Here is a 16136-nt window from a genome sequence, read left to right as displayed (position 1 = left end):
CAAATAACATGTTAACCGATTTAGTGCCATTCCCGAGATATCTCGTGAAATGTACTCGAGTATCTCGAGTGCCAATCCCGAGATATCTCGCGAAAAGTAATATATTACTGTAACGGCGGTTATCCTACCGTGTACAATGGCGGAAGGTCTCGAGCCGATCTCCGTCGCTGATTTATCATCATCACGGATCCACAAAATAGTAATCCCATAACATTGAGGCAGACGGGGGATCTCATCTTTAATGTCCATTATCTCAAAACAACACTTTAGAAGCGAAGATGGCAATAGATGCTCGCTTATAAAACACTTGTTGAAAAGCATCGATCCGATCCGCCATGACACCACGTAAACAATGATCGATTCCGGTGAAGGACGCGATGACGTCAGACCGGAAGTGTTTACGCTGTGGACTTCTGGCCTTCAAAATAAGATAATGGCCGTTAATGGAGCCAGCGAGAGGCACTCTGGACATTATAATCCGTTAATTTCTGGGTCTCAGAATGGGTTAAACATCAATAGTGCTAGGAAACAAAACAAATGGGAGAGGAAAGAAAAAAGAACGGGCATCTACATTACATTATGTGCATACGCTGTGGCAGTCCGTGAATAGATGCCAGCAAATAGAATCAAAGTAAAGTGGCTCCGCGGTCTGCACCTACCTAAGCACTGTCGGCATCTGTAATATAATGGGCTATATTATAAAGACATCCACAACATTTACACAACAATAACAACATTCCTGTTTATTCCAGATGACATTCCTTCCGACGCAGAAGCTGAATCTCGGTTGCACCCGTCGGAACGCATCGAAGCACTCCCTGAAGATGAGCACTCCAAAAGTCTGGGAATGGCTTCTGTTCTTAGTAAGAGACGATAAACCAGTTCAAAATCCAGCCACGTCTCCAAAACAAGCATCAGCTTAAGCTGTTATGCATCTAGTTTACATTGAGTGACATCTTGTTCAATATTCTTCCCGTTCTCTTCAGTACCAGCAGTCGTCAGCCCTTTGCAGAAGGAAGATGATGTTCTCCTCTCCCCGGTCAAACCTCCTCCCGGGCCTGAGCCACCGGTAAGATGGCATCCTGCCAGTGTTGTTTTTGACAGCAAATTTTGATTTAGTTTTAGTCATAGTCTTTTGAATAAAATGTAATTTAGTTCTTTTTATAATTTAGTCAGCTGAAAAGTATTAGTTTCAGTAAAATTTTAGTCCACTAAATATCATAAGATTTTAGGCGACTAAATCTACAGTTGATTTAGTCAACTGAAATGTATGTATGTCTTAGTTGCGTGCTGATAATAGCTGATCTACAAGCTGATCTACAAGCTCACACCGCGTCGCAGCACGACACCTGACACCTGAGACCAACCAAACATAAAATGACTCTCTTCTCCACTAGTCCCTCCCTAATGTTTTAGTCTAGTTTTTATTTTGTAGATGAAATTTTTAATATATTTAGTCTTAGTTTTAGTCATCACAGCTTCCTGCTTTATTCAGCAGCAGGCATATTTCTTATTCATTTTGATTCTTGCTGTTTATCTTCCAGGAGACACAAACGTCTTCTCCTGGCTTGGCGAAATCTCCTGGCCCGGACCTTTTCTCCGAACCTTTAGTAGTGGAGGATCTCCAACCTGAGAAGACAAATCTGGATCTGTCTCCTAACGCCACTGCTCCACAGAGTCCCTCCCCTGCTCCTCCCACCGTCCTCTCCCCGGTCCTTTCTCCCGTTCCGGACGCTGCCTGCACCCCTCCCAGGTCGCCCTCTAAGACCCCCGTCAGCTCCCCGGTCCGATCGCCAGTGCAGTCCCCGATCCGCTCCCAGCCGTTCACCAGAGAACTTCGTTTACCAGAGAACTTCACCCCCATATCTCCCGTTTACCCTCAGCGCTCCGCTTGCCCGCTCACGGGCAACCCCCTTGTCCCCATCTGCGCGCAACCCTTGCCCTGCCAAGAGCCTTCCTCGCCCCTCAGCACAGACTCGCCTGTCAGGACTCAGCCCGCCCCCGCGAGCACTTCCACCCCCAAGGCCAATTCGACGGGTAAGGCCCCGCTCGAGTCCGCAAAGTCCCTGGACTCGATGTCCAGCGACGACACCCCGTCTAAAAAGTCTGACATTATCGAAGAGTTTTGGCAGAAGAGCGCCGAAATCCGCAAGAGCCTGGGTCTAACGCCTCTGGATCGCGGCAGTAAGATCTTGGAGAACAGAGGTAAGGATCCTACCCCGGACTCCTCCCCTAAGCCCTGCCCCAAAGACTTCGCCGAGGAGCTGAAGCCTCCGTTTACCGGTCGCTCGGTCATCCGCCGGCTCAACATCACTCTGGAGGGTCAGGTGATCACTCCCGTGGCGCCGCCGGCGGAGCCCAGAACCAACGGCTCCGACCGGAGGGGCCTGAGCAGCAGCTTGGGTCTGGGGCTCAACGGCACGTCGTTGTCCGTGAGCCCGGCGGTGCACAGAGACGTCTACAACACCTCCGACTCCACCATGCTCACCCCGCCCTCCAGTCCGCCGCCGCCCGTGCCGGCCAACCAGTCTCCGGCTGTGCTCCGGCCGCCGAGGCACCAGGTGTCCTGGAGCAACGGGATGGAAAACCCCTCGCCCGCCGCGCCCCCCGCCAAGGCCATGTCGCCGGTGGTGGTGGCGTCGCCGCCTGCAAGGGTCAAGACGCCCGTCCCCGCACCCAGAACCCAGCTGAGTCCTGTGAGCCCCGCTGCGCCCAAGCCGGCCCCCCGGGTGGTGACGCCGACCTCGCCAAAGACTCGCGCCGATCCGGGACCTTCTTCTCCTCCGGTGGTGGCGGCGGCGCCCGCCGTGGTCGTCATGAGGGAGAAGAGGAAGCCCCGGCGGGAGGAGGCCAGGAAGTCGTTCGTGGAGACGGTGGCAGAGATCCCGTTCGCCGACGACGTGGAAGACACCTACGACGAGCGGTAGGCCCCTCAACAGTTATTACACAGTCACATGATCACAATTATTTATTTGAGGTGATCGCACTTTTTGTTGCATAATCGTTTCCTTTCATTTGTACAAAAAACATTTGGATGAGATTAAGTGAAATGTCATTTTTCCATCACTATTTCCACATCGTTGTCCATGCTTTTTTAACCACTTTGAACCTACCGTCCCTATTTTCTGAAGTTTTTGTTTTTGTAAAAGCTGATCTACAAGTACATTTAAAAGTATCAAATGATATTACATTTTATATTATAGTACATTTATTTGTTTATTTCAATAAAAGGCTTTGTATATTTAGTTTGGCATCCCCAGTGTAATAATCTTCATGATTTCTATGTTCACGTTCAATGCCAAAAAGACAATTGAATCATTAAACACAATTTATGTACATGATAATTCATCATCAACTACAATTTCTTGATCATGACAGCCCTAACGAGCGGACACCAGAGCCCAGGGCGGACCAGTTCCGCACGCTGCCCAGAACAAGCACGCCAAGCAAGGACAGACCTCCCCTCCACCTGGCCCTGGCCATGGAGAACGGCAAACCCAACATCCCCGCCAGCTCCACCTCTCCGCCCCAGAGGATGACTCAGTTCTCCCCGGAGGCCAAGGAGATCGCGGGGGAGCGGATGAGAGCCCGGGAGAAGTCCATCAAAAGCCAGGCTCTGAAAGACGCCATGGCCAAGCAGCTGAACAAAATGAAAGAGTCCGACGTGGCCAAGGGCGCCTCGGCCAAAGTGGCGTGGAACCTGTCGCCCTCCTCCGACGCCTCGGCCAAGAGCAAGAAGTCGGTGGGCTCTCCGAAGAGGTCGGCCGTGAAAGCCCTGGAGTCCAAGAAAGTGGAGACTCTCCCCGAACGCTTCTTCAACAGCAGCAAGAGTCTGGACAGCTCCGTCTGTTCGTCTGACACCTCCTCGGGGGGCAAGAGCAAGAAGCGCAGCTCCCTCTTCTCGCCTCGCAAGAACAAGAAGGAGAAGAAGGCCAAGAACGAGAGCGGCCGGCTCTCGGGCGTGGACGAGACGCCGCCCAAGCACAAGTCGCTGTGGAAGGCCGTGTTCTCTGGGTACAAGAAGGACAAGAAGAAGAAGGAGGACAAGTCGTGCCCCAGCACACCGTCGTCCAGCACCACCACTCAGGATTCTGGGAAGAAGATGACGTCGCCTCCTGGGAAATCGTCAGGTGAGACAGTTCATTCAAGGTTCCAGGGTATTTATACATATTTTAATATTGTGTGAATGTACAATGCATGAACGTGTGAGTCCACATTTAAAATAATTCAAAAGGATAAAACGCAATAAAGCCCAGAGGCTTGTTTCCATTGGGGTCTTTTGGTTTACATAAAAGGGGAAGAAAGGGGGTGATAATACAAACAAATAAATAAAGGGGGAAAAAAATGACAAACACTTGAAACCATTAAATGAAGGGAACCTAATACAACTTGACTAAGTTAATACAATTATGTTCATCAAATGTGTGATTTTCAGAATGTTTTATTTGCTATGCTCACATTACTTTGTGTGCTTGAGGCTCTTATGAATTGTACCAGAGAATAACAGAGATGCTGTGCTGCTCTCCTTGGGTTCGTCACACGTTAACAGACTTGAAGTCCCGGCGAAACCTGAGCTTCTCCGAAGACTCAGACCTGTCCTGTGATGACGTGCTTGAAAGATCGTCTGAGAAATCCAACAAGGCAGAGGTGAGTGACGATGGGAACAATTGGACCAAGTCAGACATCTCATCATTTATTCCCCCTCTAAAAAAGTTGATTTTCTTTTGTTGTTTTCTCCTCCCGCCCATGTAAAGAGTCTTTGGGTACTTAGAAAAGCACTATATACTGTAAATGTGAGATATTATTATCATAATAATTAGCCGACTTGAGTACTCGGAAAAGCGCTATATAAATTGTATGTATGTGTGTATTATTATTATGATCATAATCGTTGGAGTTGAGTGGAAACGTTCCTTTTTTATTACTATTTAAAATATAGTCAAAAGTAATTATAATACACTTAAGGCTCATAACGCTCTTTATAAATGTTTATACTTATGCATACCAACTTATAACAAGGTTTATGAAGTATTCTAGGTGCTGGTAGAATGCATTCTAAGCTCAGTGGAACAGCACATTATATCTACCATAACTTAGTCATGTATTATAGACCCAACCTTTAATTAAAGTGTCACCAGGTAATCATTAAACCTTGTTGTTATGCATGATTATAAACATTTATAATGAGTGTTATACAGTAATGCCTTTAAAGCGCATTATAATGCAATATATACTCGACCTTAATAATAATAGCCAAAGTAAGTTAAAAACGTTGAAATGTGGATGTATGAGGTTTCTGCCCGACAGCAACGATATTTGACAGCCATTTCCGTCTCATGTTGCTTTAAATTCATCTTTTCATCTTTTTATTTTTATTTACATTTCTTTTCATAGTGCCACACGGACATCTTTGATCTAGTGTCAGGCATGCAGAAGGAAGCGATAAAGGAGGAGAAACTTGAAAAGGGGAGAAAGAGGGAGTTGAAGGAGTTGAAGGAGAGAAAGAGGGCAAGAGAAAGACAAAAAGAGAAAGAGAGAGAAAGAGATGCGGATGGAGAGAAAGATAAAGAAGGGGATGAGGTATTATGTGGTAGAGGGACGGATGGTTTTGAATTTCAAATGCTGCAGAGGAGAAAAGTGTCGACTCATTGCGTTTCGCTGTCTCTCTCTCTCCTTGTGAACAAGGATAGTTTGATTGTTCTGTAGATTGCATTTTCTGAGCAGATTCCATTTCCCCCCAAAACTATGCATGATTACAGAATGAAACAGGAATATTAATACATGTAATTTTCCTTAAGGCTTTCAACAACAACCCATTCACATCTAAAGGTGCACTGCACCATTGTAAAAAAAAAAAGAAGAAATCTAAACACTTTTTTAGCGAAGCCTAACAGCATCTGCAATGCAGCTTGGGACTTTTCTATTATGAATGGATTCAGGCATCTTCTAAGGGAAAGCTGTATTAAATTGTTATTCACATAGTTTAAACTACATAGGAGAAAGTTGGGGAACAATTCTGAGTGAGGCATAAACGTCTTAAGCTGATTTATCCTTAGTTGCGCGCCAATGCTGCGGCTGCTGCACCGAAACTCCCACATCTACCAGCTCACAACATGTCACAGCGCGACACATTTGTGAGCTTGTAGATCTGGTATTCGAGTCTTAACTCTGGCTTTATCCTCCGCGGCATGAGTCCCACTTATGAGAAACCATTTGTATTCAATTGTGTTTGGAATTCAAAAGCATTTCTGTCCATAGCTGCAGGTTGTACTTGTGTTTATGGAAGATTAGATTAATAGAGCCGTGGGGGCCAGAGGCATGCAGTCATTATACAGTAGAATGGTAAATCCAATTCACAAACGGAATCGTACAAAAAGTACATGAAAGTAATGATCAAGACATTGTTTCTACCGTACTGACTTGATAATTGACGCCATTAATCTTGTGGAGGAGATGTGACAGTCGAATGGGAACGGACTGCAATGCCCGAAGCAATCCCAGCATGCCTTTGTGTGGATGTTGTGTAGCTGTAAACTTTGTGTCAATTTGTAGATCAGTGGTTCTCAACCTTTTCACAATCGGGGCCCACTTGAAAATCTTTGAAAGTCTCACGGCCCAATAGTTGAGAATGGCTGTTGTAGAGTTTAGCATTGGGTGATTGTAATTCTATTGTTTAGATTAGAGCTACTGTCCTCTGGTGATGTTGTAGAGTTTAGCTCTGGGTGATTGTGATTGTTAGATAATAGAGCTACTGTCTCTCTGGTGAACCTCTTTATGACCAAATATAATCTGTGGTTCACGCTTAGTATTAAGTTAAAGCTGCAATCCGTAAGTTTACTATGTACATTGTCTCCCTCCCCCACTGGAGAGCGGTAATTGCATTGAAACTAAAAAAAAAAAATATGGCGCATCTAGGGCTGTCACAATTATTACATAATCATATAATCACAATTATTTGACATAATCGCAATTAATTAATCATCATAATCTTTTACATGTTGAAAAGTGTTTATATATGTTCAAACATTTAAAAAATACATCAATGTTCTTTTTTGTCAAATATGTCCTTCATTTCTTTGTATATTTGGTCATATCTGCCATGTGCAACTTCAAAGTCTACAGGCCAAACAGAAATGTAATTGTCAACGACAAAAACACAATTAAATCGTTATTCGTAATTAATTAATCATCATGTAAAATGTCATAATCGTGACAGCCCTAGGCGCATCTGGTGTCTGAATAACTTGAAATAACGTTATTGACCGTGTCAATTGGTAGCTGGACTACCCGATACAAGGGTATACATGTGTCTGTCAATGGAAGAGTAGGGAGACCGCCTCCTTACTCCTGCAATACTGTTTGGTTAAAACAAGGTTTTAATCATTAATTCATCCTAATAATTCCCGGATTGTGGCTTTGAATTATGTTTGTTGTTTGACTAATTTATGTTTTACAAATTGCGCTCTTGTCAAGGTGGTGTGGGGCATTAACATTGCCTGTTTGATCACATCAGTAATTCAGTGGAATGATTTTTTTTTTAATACATAATCATCATTAACCCATTTTAATTATTTCATCACGTTTGTTTTCCCCTCCCTGTTTTTGTTTTGTCTCCCCCCCCAAAAGTCTGTTTATGTCCCTCACGCGCTGGCGTTCAAGAGATCGTACGCCACAAAGGTAGTGTTTTCATCATCATGTTCCCCCTTGATCACGTACCCCTTGTCATCCTCTGTGCATGTGCCAGTGCACCGCCCTTAACCTCCCCTCTCTCTTCTGTCTCTCTCTGTCTCTGTCCGTCCGTTTGTCTGGGGCCACACTGACCGTTCTGAACTAACTGGCCTTAATCTTTTTTCCTTCAATGCATGATTGTCAGGTTCCAGTCATAACAGCGCCCCCACTCTGCTGGAGGTCCGACCTGCTCTACCATGGCTATATAAAAAAAAAAAAAACGCTACTCCTCTTTGTTCTGGTCACTGTGATACTGTTTACCTTTACCCACCTGTGATGGCAGGGCCTGTCCTTTTGCACTGTACTGGTCCTCACTGGGCTCGTTTTAACCACTTTAAGCCTGGCATCCCTATTTTGGGCAAATTCGCAAACATTTCAGGTGTTTTGATAATGTTTAACTAATGTTTTGGCTAAAACAAAACTCTTTAATAGCGTTATATTCCGATTGTAATCGTTGCTATAGAGTGTTTTCCAATAACAGGGGTCTGTCTCCCTGTCTCTCCAGCTCTTTAGTGAGTAGAAAATATATTTACAGGTAGGTCATTTATCAGTTTTAAATTCCAGTTTTGTCTGCTAATGTATCATCAATTTCAATTAAACTTGTTTATCCTACATCCTGGATGAGTTCTCACTCCTGATTGGTTGAGATATAGGGAGACCCCTGTTATTGAACAAAACACGCTTATAGCAGTGATTGTAATGTGAATATAAAACTATTCAACACTTATTTGAACAAGAAAATGTACTGTAACCTACAGCACAATTTTTTTCTCCTAAAAATGGCAGACCTACAAGCTCACGACGCGGCGTGACACGTTGTGAGCTTATGGATAGGCTATTGTCGTCTGACGAAGTATATAGCGCTTAAGTGGTTAACCTTCCTGTATCTATTGCTGAGGCACTGACTGTTCCAACTCCAGTGCTGCTATTGGATAAACTCAGAATCCTGCTACGTTCTCCTTTTCAATACTATACTTCTTTTTCCTGTTTTTTCCACCAGCTTTCCTTTTTATTTTGACATGAATAAATGGGTGGCGATAACTTTGCTTAGTCATTCATTAGATATTGTGTGCAGGAAAAAACAGGGCTTTCACAGACCCTGAGAGCCGCAGTATTGCAAAAGCTAGTTTCATTGTTTTGCAAGGTACATTAGATTAGACTGATAGACTCCCAAGTAGAGTCCCTGTGAGGCCATTCGTTCTGTCTTAAGATGCATTGTAATGTCAGGCCCCACTAGGCTGTTAGTCCGTGTTGTTCCTCAACTTGTAGACAGAAAGATAAAAAACCGAGGTGATTCAGAAGTTCCCTGCCTCCTCCGTTGGTTTCCTTGAAGGGCCCTGGACGGCCCTGTGGAAGGAAGGTGTGCGCGGTGCGTCCTTACTTACTGTGTTCGTGTCGTTTTAAAACAGAAAACCTACACAGAGGAGGAGCTGAATGCTAAGTTGACCAGACGGGTTCAGAAGGCGGCGCGCAGACAGGCCAAGCAGGAGGAGCTCAAGAGACTACATAGAGCACAGGTAAACACTTTAACCACTTTAAAACCCATTCAGAACGGGTACACATTATTGTGTATCATTATTTTATGCTTTAACTATTGAAAAATAGCAGATATACAAGCTCACAGCGCGGCGCTGCGAGCTTGTAGATCTGCTATTTTTGAAAAATTGTGAATTCTATGTGTCTTTTGAATCCTTCTAAGGTTTTTTGAAAAAACTATGTTTCTATATGTCAGCAATCTGGCCAGCCATCGTCAAAGAAAAGGTCCTTTTCACTTAACTGGAGCTCAGTTAGTCTGTTCTTGAGAGACTACTATGTCAGTGGTTCTCAAACCTTTTCATGTCAAGGACCCCCAAAATGATATGTATTTGGCCACGGACCCCCATCTCAAAATATTTAGTTCCAGGGATCACCCAGAAGCAAAATTTGAGTTACAAACGTTAGCTTTGAAAATACATATATTCAAAGATTTGCACACATTTTCACGACTTTTTCAAAAATAGCAGATCTACAAGCTCGCAGCGCGGCACTCGGTGCCGCGCTGTGAGCTTGTATATCTGCTATTTTTCACTGGTTAAAGCATTCAATAATTCTAAGCCTAAATGGGTTAAGTTCTCAGTCGCCACGACTGATTTGGATTCGATCGACGCCAGCATGTCTTCTATGAAAGCATGATGTGCAGCGAAAATAGCTAATCTACTGTACAAGCTGTCAATGCTCAGAGCCTGTATATTTTTAAGCTTACCAGTGAAAATCCACAAGCACCACTCGGAGCCTCACTAAATGCAGCATTAGTCTACAAGGAAGACATGCTATCTAGTCAGTTTTTAATAGAAAATAGAAAGTGCTCCCCCCTGTAACAAGCACCACCGTGGGTCTGTCAGTGAGGAAGTGAAATGTTTTTCTTTTTTCTTTTTACTGAGATGCAACTAAATGTTTTTGACGGTAATGGCAGAAACAGTGGCATTCATGCAGAGAGCAACACGATACTAATCAGCCATGCCACTTTGATTAAAAAAAAACGTATTATCGTTGGTGTTTATTGAGGGTAAACTGAGGAACCATGTCGGAGACATTAATTAAGGAACTGTCGCAGCTAATCAGTCTCACCTTTATTCTCTGCAAGAGTTTTTCAGATAAGTCAGTTGTCACTCTTCTCAGTCAATTTGATTATGTTGTGAATGAATATGTTCACCTTCACGGGCTGAGGGCTGTCGACTCTAGTCAACATTTATTTGTGCATTTGTTCCCCCCGCATGCCTTTCTGTGACAATGCGTGTTCAGGGCACGTGTTTAAAGGGAAATTATTTATGGAATTACCCAGCTGCTGGCTGCTCAGATGGTGAGCTGTTAGGGATCAAGTGTCTTGCTCAGGGACACTTTGACACATACTTCTTTTGCCACTATACTCTACTACTCACAGGTAAATCCCAGTTTGCTGCAAAAAGATTCAGGATTAACAATATATTAGAGAAAGTATCTTAACAAAAAAACTATAATAAAAATGCAAATAACAATAAGGAAAACCTGAAAATAATACAAATCAATAACATACTAATCAGACCTCTGTTTATCACAGAACAGTGAAAAAAAAAAAAGAAAGAAAGGAAATGCAGTCAAATGCGATATTTGGCGAGCTGGGGGTCTTTTCGATTTGGAGATGGGCTTACTGTTTTGTTTTTTAAAAAGCATTATGTTTACGTGTGCGTGTGTGTGTGTGTGTGTGTGTGTGTGTGTGTGTGTGTGTGTGTGTGTGTGTGTGTGTGTGTGTGTGTGTGTGTGTGTGTGTGTGCGTGTGCGTGTCTCAGATCATCCAGAGACAGCTGGAGCAGGTGGAGGAGAAACAGCGACAGCTGGAGGAGAGGGGTGTGGCGGTGGAGAAGGCCCTGCGAGGCGAAGCAGGTAACTAAGCCTCTTAATGCTTTAACTATCGAAAAATAGCAGATATACAAGCTCACAGCGCGGCACCGAGTGCCACGCTGCGAGCTTGTAGATCTGCTATTTTTTTAAAATCTTGAAGATTTGTGCAAGTCTATGGATATTTTGACCCGACTCTATACGTGTCTTCTAAATCCTTCTAAGGTTTTTTGAAAAACATGTTTGTCTGTGTCAGTGGTGTTCAAACGTGTTCATGTCAAGGACCCCCAAAATGATATGTATTTGGCCACGGACCCCCATCTCAAAATATTTCAGAAGCAAAATCTGAGTTACAAATGTTCACTTTAAAAATACATATATTCAAAGATTTGCACAAATTTTCATGACTTTTCAAAAATAGCAGATCTACAAGCTCGCAGCGCGGCACTCGGTGCCGCGCTGTGAGCTTGTATATCTGCTATTTTTCAATAGCTAAAGTATCAAATAATTCTAGGCCTAAAAATGGGCTAACACTGATTGGTTCTCTCGTCTTAGCGTGTGACCAGGTCTGGAGATTTCTCCAACCTTGCAGATTGAACGCTGCCGCCGTCGGCGTGATCCCTCGGCAATCGACTGTAGAGCTATTTAGACCGTAAAGTTCACTGGGTTCTCGTACGACTGGAATTGTATTGCTATTGTCTTATTTTCTCGTCTCGAGCTCCCAGAGTGAAACTTCTCCTAAGAAGCATTTTAAAATCATCGGGTGCTGCTGGCACCCAATCTATTACAGTTATACGCCACTACGTCCCATAACGTACACCGTGAAATCCAAAGGTTAGATTGAACTATTGGAGAGCATAAAACGGGCCCTTCCGGGTTCGTTTATGGTTAAAGCGGTTAAATCGTCACTCCAGATTTTGGACGTGCCGTATCGATGATGGAAAGGCCCATTTATTTGTTTCTCCAAAACAACTGAATCAAAGCGGTGAGTGATGACGGACTGTCACCGGCGTTAGCCGCGACTCACCGGCGAAGGACACTTCATTATTTCCTACATTATACCAGGCCGCGAAGCATGCAAGCTGTGGAGGAGCAATAACAATCGAGCTGTGTGACGCGTTTGTCATTGGAAGTAATCAGGCTGCGTTATGGTCTTGTTTTTAGACTTGACAATGCATTCCATTCTAATATAGTTGTGCGGTGAGGTCTGCTTGCACTCTGAAAGCACAACATTTACACTGCAAAATGCATGCACATAAAAAAAAAACTTTAGTTTTGATGTTCTGTAGAGCAACGGTTCCCAAAACTGTGTGCCTGCAAGGCACGCCGATGTGCCGTTGAGACAAGTCCAGGTGTGCCTTAGGATGTTAAAGTTAAAACGTGAATTATTTTTAAATAAATGTATTAGACATTTTCAACTTGATGACCATATTTTCAATGTGTAAAATCTATTCATTTATTTATTTCATGTAACTTTTTTTTCCCAATTCCACATAAAAAGAATAGCAGACCTATAAGCTCACAACTCATCGCTTGTAGATCTGTTATTTTAGCTATGAATAATGCAGGTGCGCCTTGAGATTTTGGACTTGCTCATTGGTGTGCCTTGGGGCCACAAACATTTCGAAAACCATTGCTGTGCAGAGCGTAGAGAATTGGAAAATGTCCCTTTTTGTCCCCCACATACTTTCCTTTTTTCCTCTTTATCAAAATGTCTCACAACAATTAAATGGATGTTGTTTTAACCTCTTTACTTACTCCACTCTCTCTAAGGGTTGTTGTACAAAGGTACTTATACATTACCCAAACAGCACAAAAGAAGATCAGGTATTAGATTTACTGTAGTTATCTTTTTTTATATATATATTATCTATAATGCCATTATAACACTGTTAGGTGCCATCTGTGGTGACACACTGCAACAGCGCTCCCATCTTCCCGACATTTTTGACACATGTCCCCATGTCGTTCGTCCCGGTGTGTCAATCCCAGTTGCATGCCATCAGCAGAATGACGTGTGTCACCGACATAGATTTGTGTGTACTCATCCTGGATGTTGGTTTGTCGTCTTAATGTGGCGAGTGGCATGGAGTTTCTGTCTCTCTAATCGAGCCTTGTATGAGGTTGCATTAATCTAAAGAGGGGGAAAAAAACTTGATGGTACGTGGTAAAATCGTCCGCGTCAATTCAGTCCATTTGTGTACGCTCTGTTGAAGTTAGAGATGGATAAATTGACACTGAGGGTTTTACTGCGTACCGGAAGAAACTGGTTCAATTGGTTTGCAGTCACAACCTTTTCGAAAGCTGATACATTTAAATAAATTAATAAATCTGCCATCATTTGCTGTGGCTCAAAGTGACCTTTTTCCTCACCCATTCAAAAAATCATACACATTTAAGGAATTGTTGTTTTTGAACTGCATAGGGGCAATTCAGAGAGTTGCTGTTGCTGACTTCATCTACTGTGTATGACTTAAAAGGTCACATTTTACATTTAGTTGTCCATGTCTGTGTTCTAATACAGAAACCATTCAAGTGCTACAACATACTGTAGACAAGATATTACTGGAACATGTGGTATTTGATATTACACAACTGTAATCGTGAATGCTACACTGATTTTCCACTTGTGTAATAATAAAAAAAACATGTCTGGGCTGCTTAACAGTCTGCTGAAATAAAAAACAATTATGTTTACAATATATTGACACGATCCGTAATGAGAGACTTTGTGTAAAATGTCACCTTTCATATTACGCAATGAGTCAGTCAACAGGAAAGCGGCAAATCTATGTAGCGGTCTAAAATCATTATCATAGCATTGGGAAATGCCATGTTGTGCTGCACAAATTATACTGAAGTACTGTTGGAATCTCTGCGTGTGTGTGTGTGCGTGTCTGTGCGTATGTGTGTGCATATACAGTACGTGTGTTTGCAAGGACCTGCATGACTTGCGGTTGGTGCAGAATGCTGTGCATTTGCCCCTATGTATGGGGGGGTTGTCGTGTATGAAAATAACTCCATTCTCTAATATATCCCTGTCGTTGTAGACTATTGGGGAGATTCTAATTACAGTGAAATCCTGGACTTGCATCTGGGCGGTATGTATTTCAAACCTGTCGCTTATAAACTCACTAACCTAATGGCTAACCCCACTCTGTCCTTCCCTCCCCTTTGTACTGTCACCATGTGAAGCGTTGTCCCCTGTACGTGTATTCTGATTGGCTGGCTGGCTGGCTGCCTTTAGGCTCCCCCCCCTGCCCCCCCCCCCCCCTCTTTCCAGTTCAAACACAGATCAGACAACATGTGTCTTCTTATGACAATTTTTGACCACTTCAATGTCATTCACAAGACCTTTCACTCGTTGTGAATTGGTTCTGAAAAATGATTAGTGGAATTTTAAAGTTTAAATGCTCAGTCACGTGCAATCGTGATATTTACACAAAATGGCACGGATGACGTTATTACTTACTTACAGTTACTGGACATGTTAACCACTTGAACCCTAGTTGTGTGCTACGTATATTCTGTACTGTACCAAGTCTGCTCCTTTTCCCCCTCTACACCAAACCTCTTTGCCGTAGTATCAGTATTTATTTGCCAAATGTTTTCCCCAGAATAGGGGTTTGTAAGAGGCCCATGAGAACACACACACACATACACGCATACTGGAAAGCTATTTAGATTCCCCCCGAGACTGACCTGAACTAAAACTAAACTACTGGTGTGGCTCTTAGTAACTATAGTTCCCTCACCCATCTGAGCTGTGTGCTGCTAATACAGTAGCATCGTGCACAGCAAAATCCTCAGTGTTAGTTTATCTCTGAGAGTGTAAACATGTAACCCGCAAGGGTCCCATATTTAACACTCTGAGTTAAACTAACACACTTATAGGGTTTCGCTGTGTACTGTAGTGCCAGCTGTGGCCCCTGTCTCACTCTCCCATACCTGCTCAGTTGCATAACTCTGCCTTGTGTGCGTGTGTGCGTGTGTGTGTGTGTGTGTGGGAGCGTGTGGGAGCGTGCTCCGGAGAAGCAGTGTTGAGGCAACTAGCCTTCCTGTCTGAATTGTGTGTCCGACAGTTAACACCAGTGTTGTGTCGTGGTGTCTGACGTGGGTTAAACATGGTGGTGTTGGTCTGGTTCTGTGGTGTAACGCAGCCTTGTTTGAAGGCCATGTCTAAAATGCATCCGTTTCCAGCAGTGAAGTCTCCTGTCTAACCTGCAGCGGCGACTGAAGTCTTCACAAAAAACAAAAAACAAAACAAAAAACATGCCAGTAGAACCCTTAAAAATAAACAGAAGGTAGAAATGGTGCATTTTTCCTTCGCTTTTCAGGCAAGGCCCGTTGCTTTTCTGTGGTTCGTTCTGACTGTCTGTTGTCACCACTCTCATAAGACAGGAGATTGCGTGGAGTTTTTGTCAGGGAACACACAATGTGCTACAATATAATGCAGACTCAAAAACAGTGATTTATTATTAGGCCAATTTCTAGAATCTCGTCCAAGTGTGTCTGCCCACGAAGCTGACTGGTTGAGGCATTGTTGCATGAGGCTCATATTCTCACTGACTCAACACTTGCCGAGTCACTTAAGACTCATGTCTGCCAACATGACCCCATTGCATGCCGTGTGCAAGCGCTAACGCCGAACTCGGAGCAGCAGTGGCATTCGTTTGCGCTGCCGCTGTGAATTCGGCTGAAGTATGTATGTGTATATGCTGCTAGAAGCAATCTGTCATCTCCATTGCTCTTGAATATAACAACTGGATGCAGTGTTGTCTCGAGGCCTTGCGTTGTTGAGGAGGAATGCTGCGTCTGCCTCTGACTTGGCTTTGTTTTATTGTGTTTGATGGAGGGGTAATGGAATTGTGGCATTTTTGACGAGGCGTGTTTGACCCACATGGCTGTGTGTGCCCACGCGGTCAAATCCAGAGCGTTAATTCAACTCTGTAAAAGTGTAAAAAAAACAAAAAACAAACAAATCAGAGTTCAATGAATGCTCAGTATCTTTCTGTGCAAGTCCTGCAGAGGGCGCCAACATCTAAGGCCAGACG

At 43.6% G+C, this 16136-nt stretch overlaps 1 protein-coding gene across 8 annotated transcripts in view; it reads left to right on the top strand.

Moving 5' to 3' along the window:
• mical3a (microtubule associated monooxygenase, calponin and LIM domain containing 3a) overlaps positions 1–16136 on the top strand; it is a 122720-nt gene that overhangs the window by 96507 nt on the left and 10077 nt on the right. For 3 of the 8 annotated variants that reach the window (XM_080737684.1, XM_080737688.1, XM_080737683.1), the window contains 9 exons: positions 753–863; positions 987–1069; positions 1545–2923; positions 3379–4130; positions 4550–4647; positions 7627–7677; positions 9138–9245; positions 11034–11127; positions 14133–14183. In XM_080737684.1, coding sequence (XP_080593810.1) covers positions 753–863; positions 987–1069; positions 1545–2923; positions 3379–4130; positions 4550–4647; positions 7627–7677; positions 9138–9245; positions 11034–11127; positions 14133–14183 — 2727 coding nt within the window. Of the gene's footprint in view, positions 1–752; positions 864–986; positions 1070–1544; positions 2924–3378; positions 4131–4549; positions 4648–5394; positions 5581–7626; positions 7681–9137; positions 9246–11033; positions 11128–12855; positions 12910–14132; positions 14184–16136 lie in introns of all 8 variants that reach the window. The other 5 variants (XM_080737685.1, XM_080737689.1, XM_080737690.1 and 2 more) reach the window with 4 other exon arrangements.

This window comes from Nannobrachium achirus, assembly GCF_963921795.1.
Source record: "Nannobrachium achirus genome assembly, chromosome: 11".
NCBI lineage: Eukaryota > Metazoa > Chordata > Actinopteri > Myctophiformes > Myctophidae > Nannobrachium > Nannobrachium achirus.
This window is presented reverse-complemented; position numbering and strand designations above follow the sequence as displayed.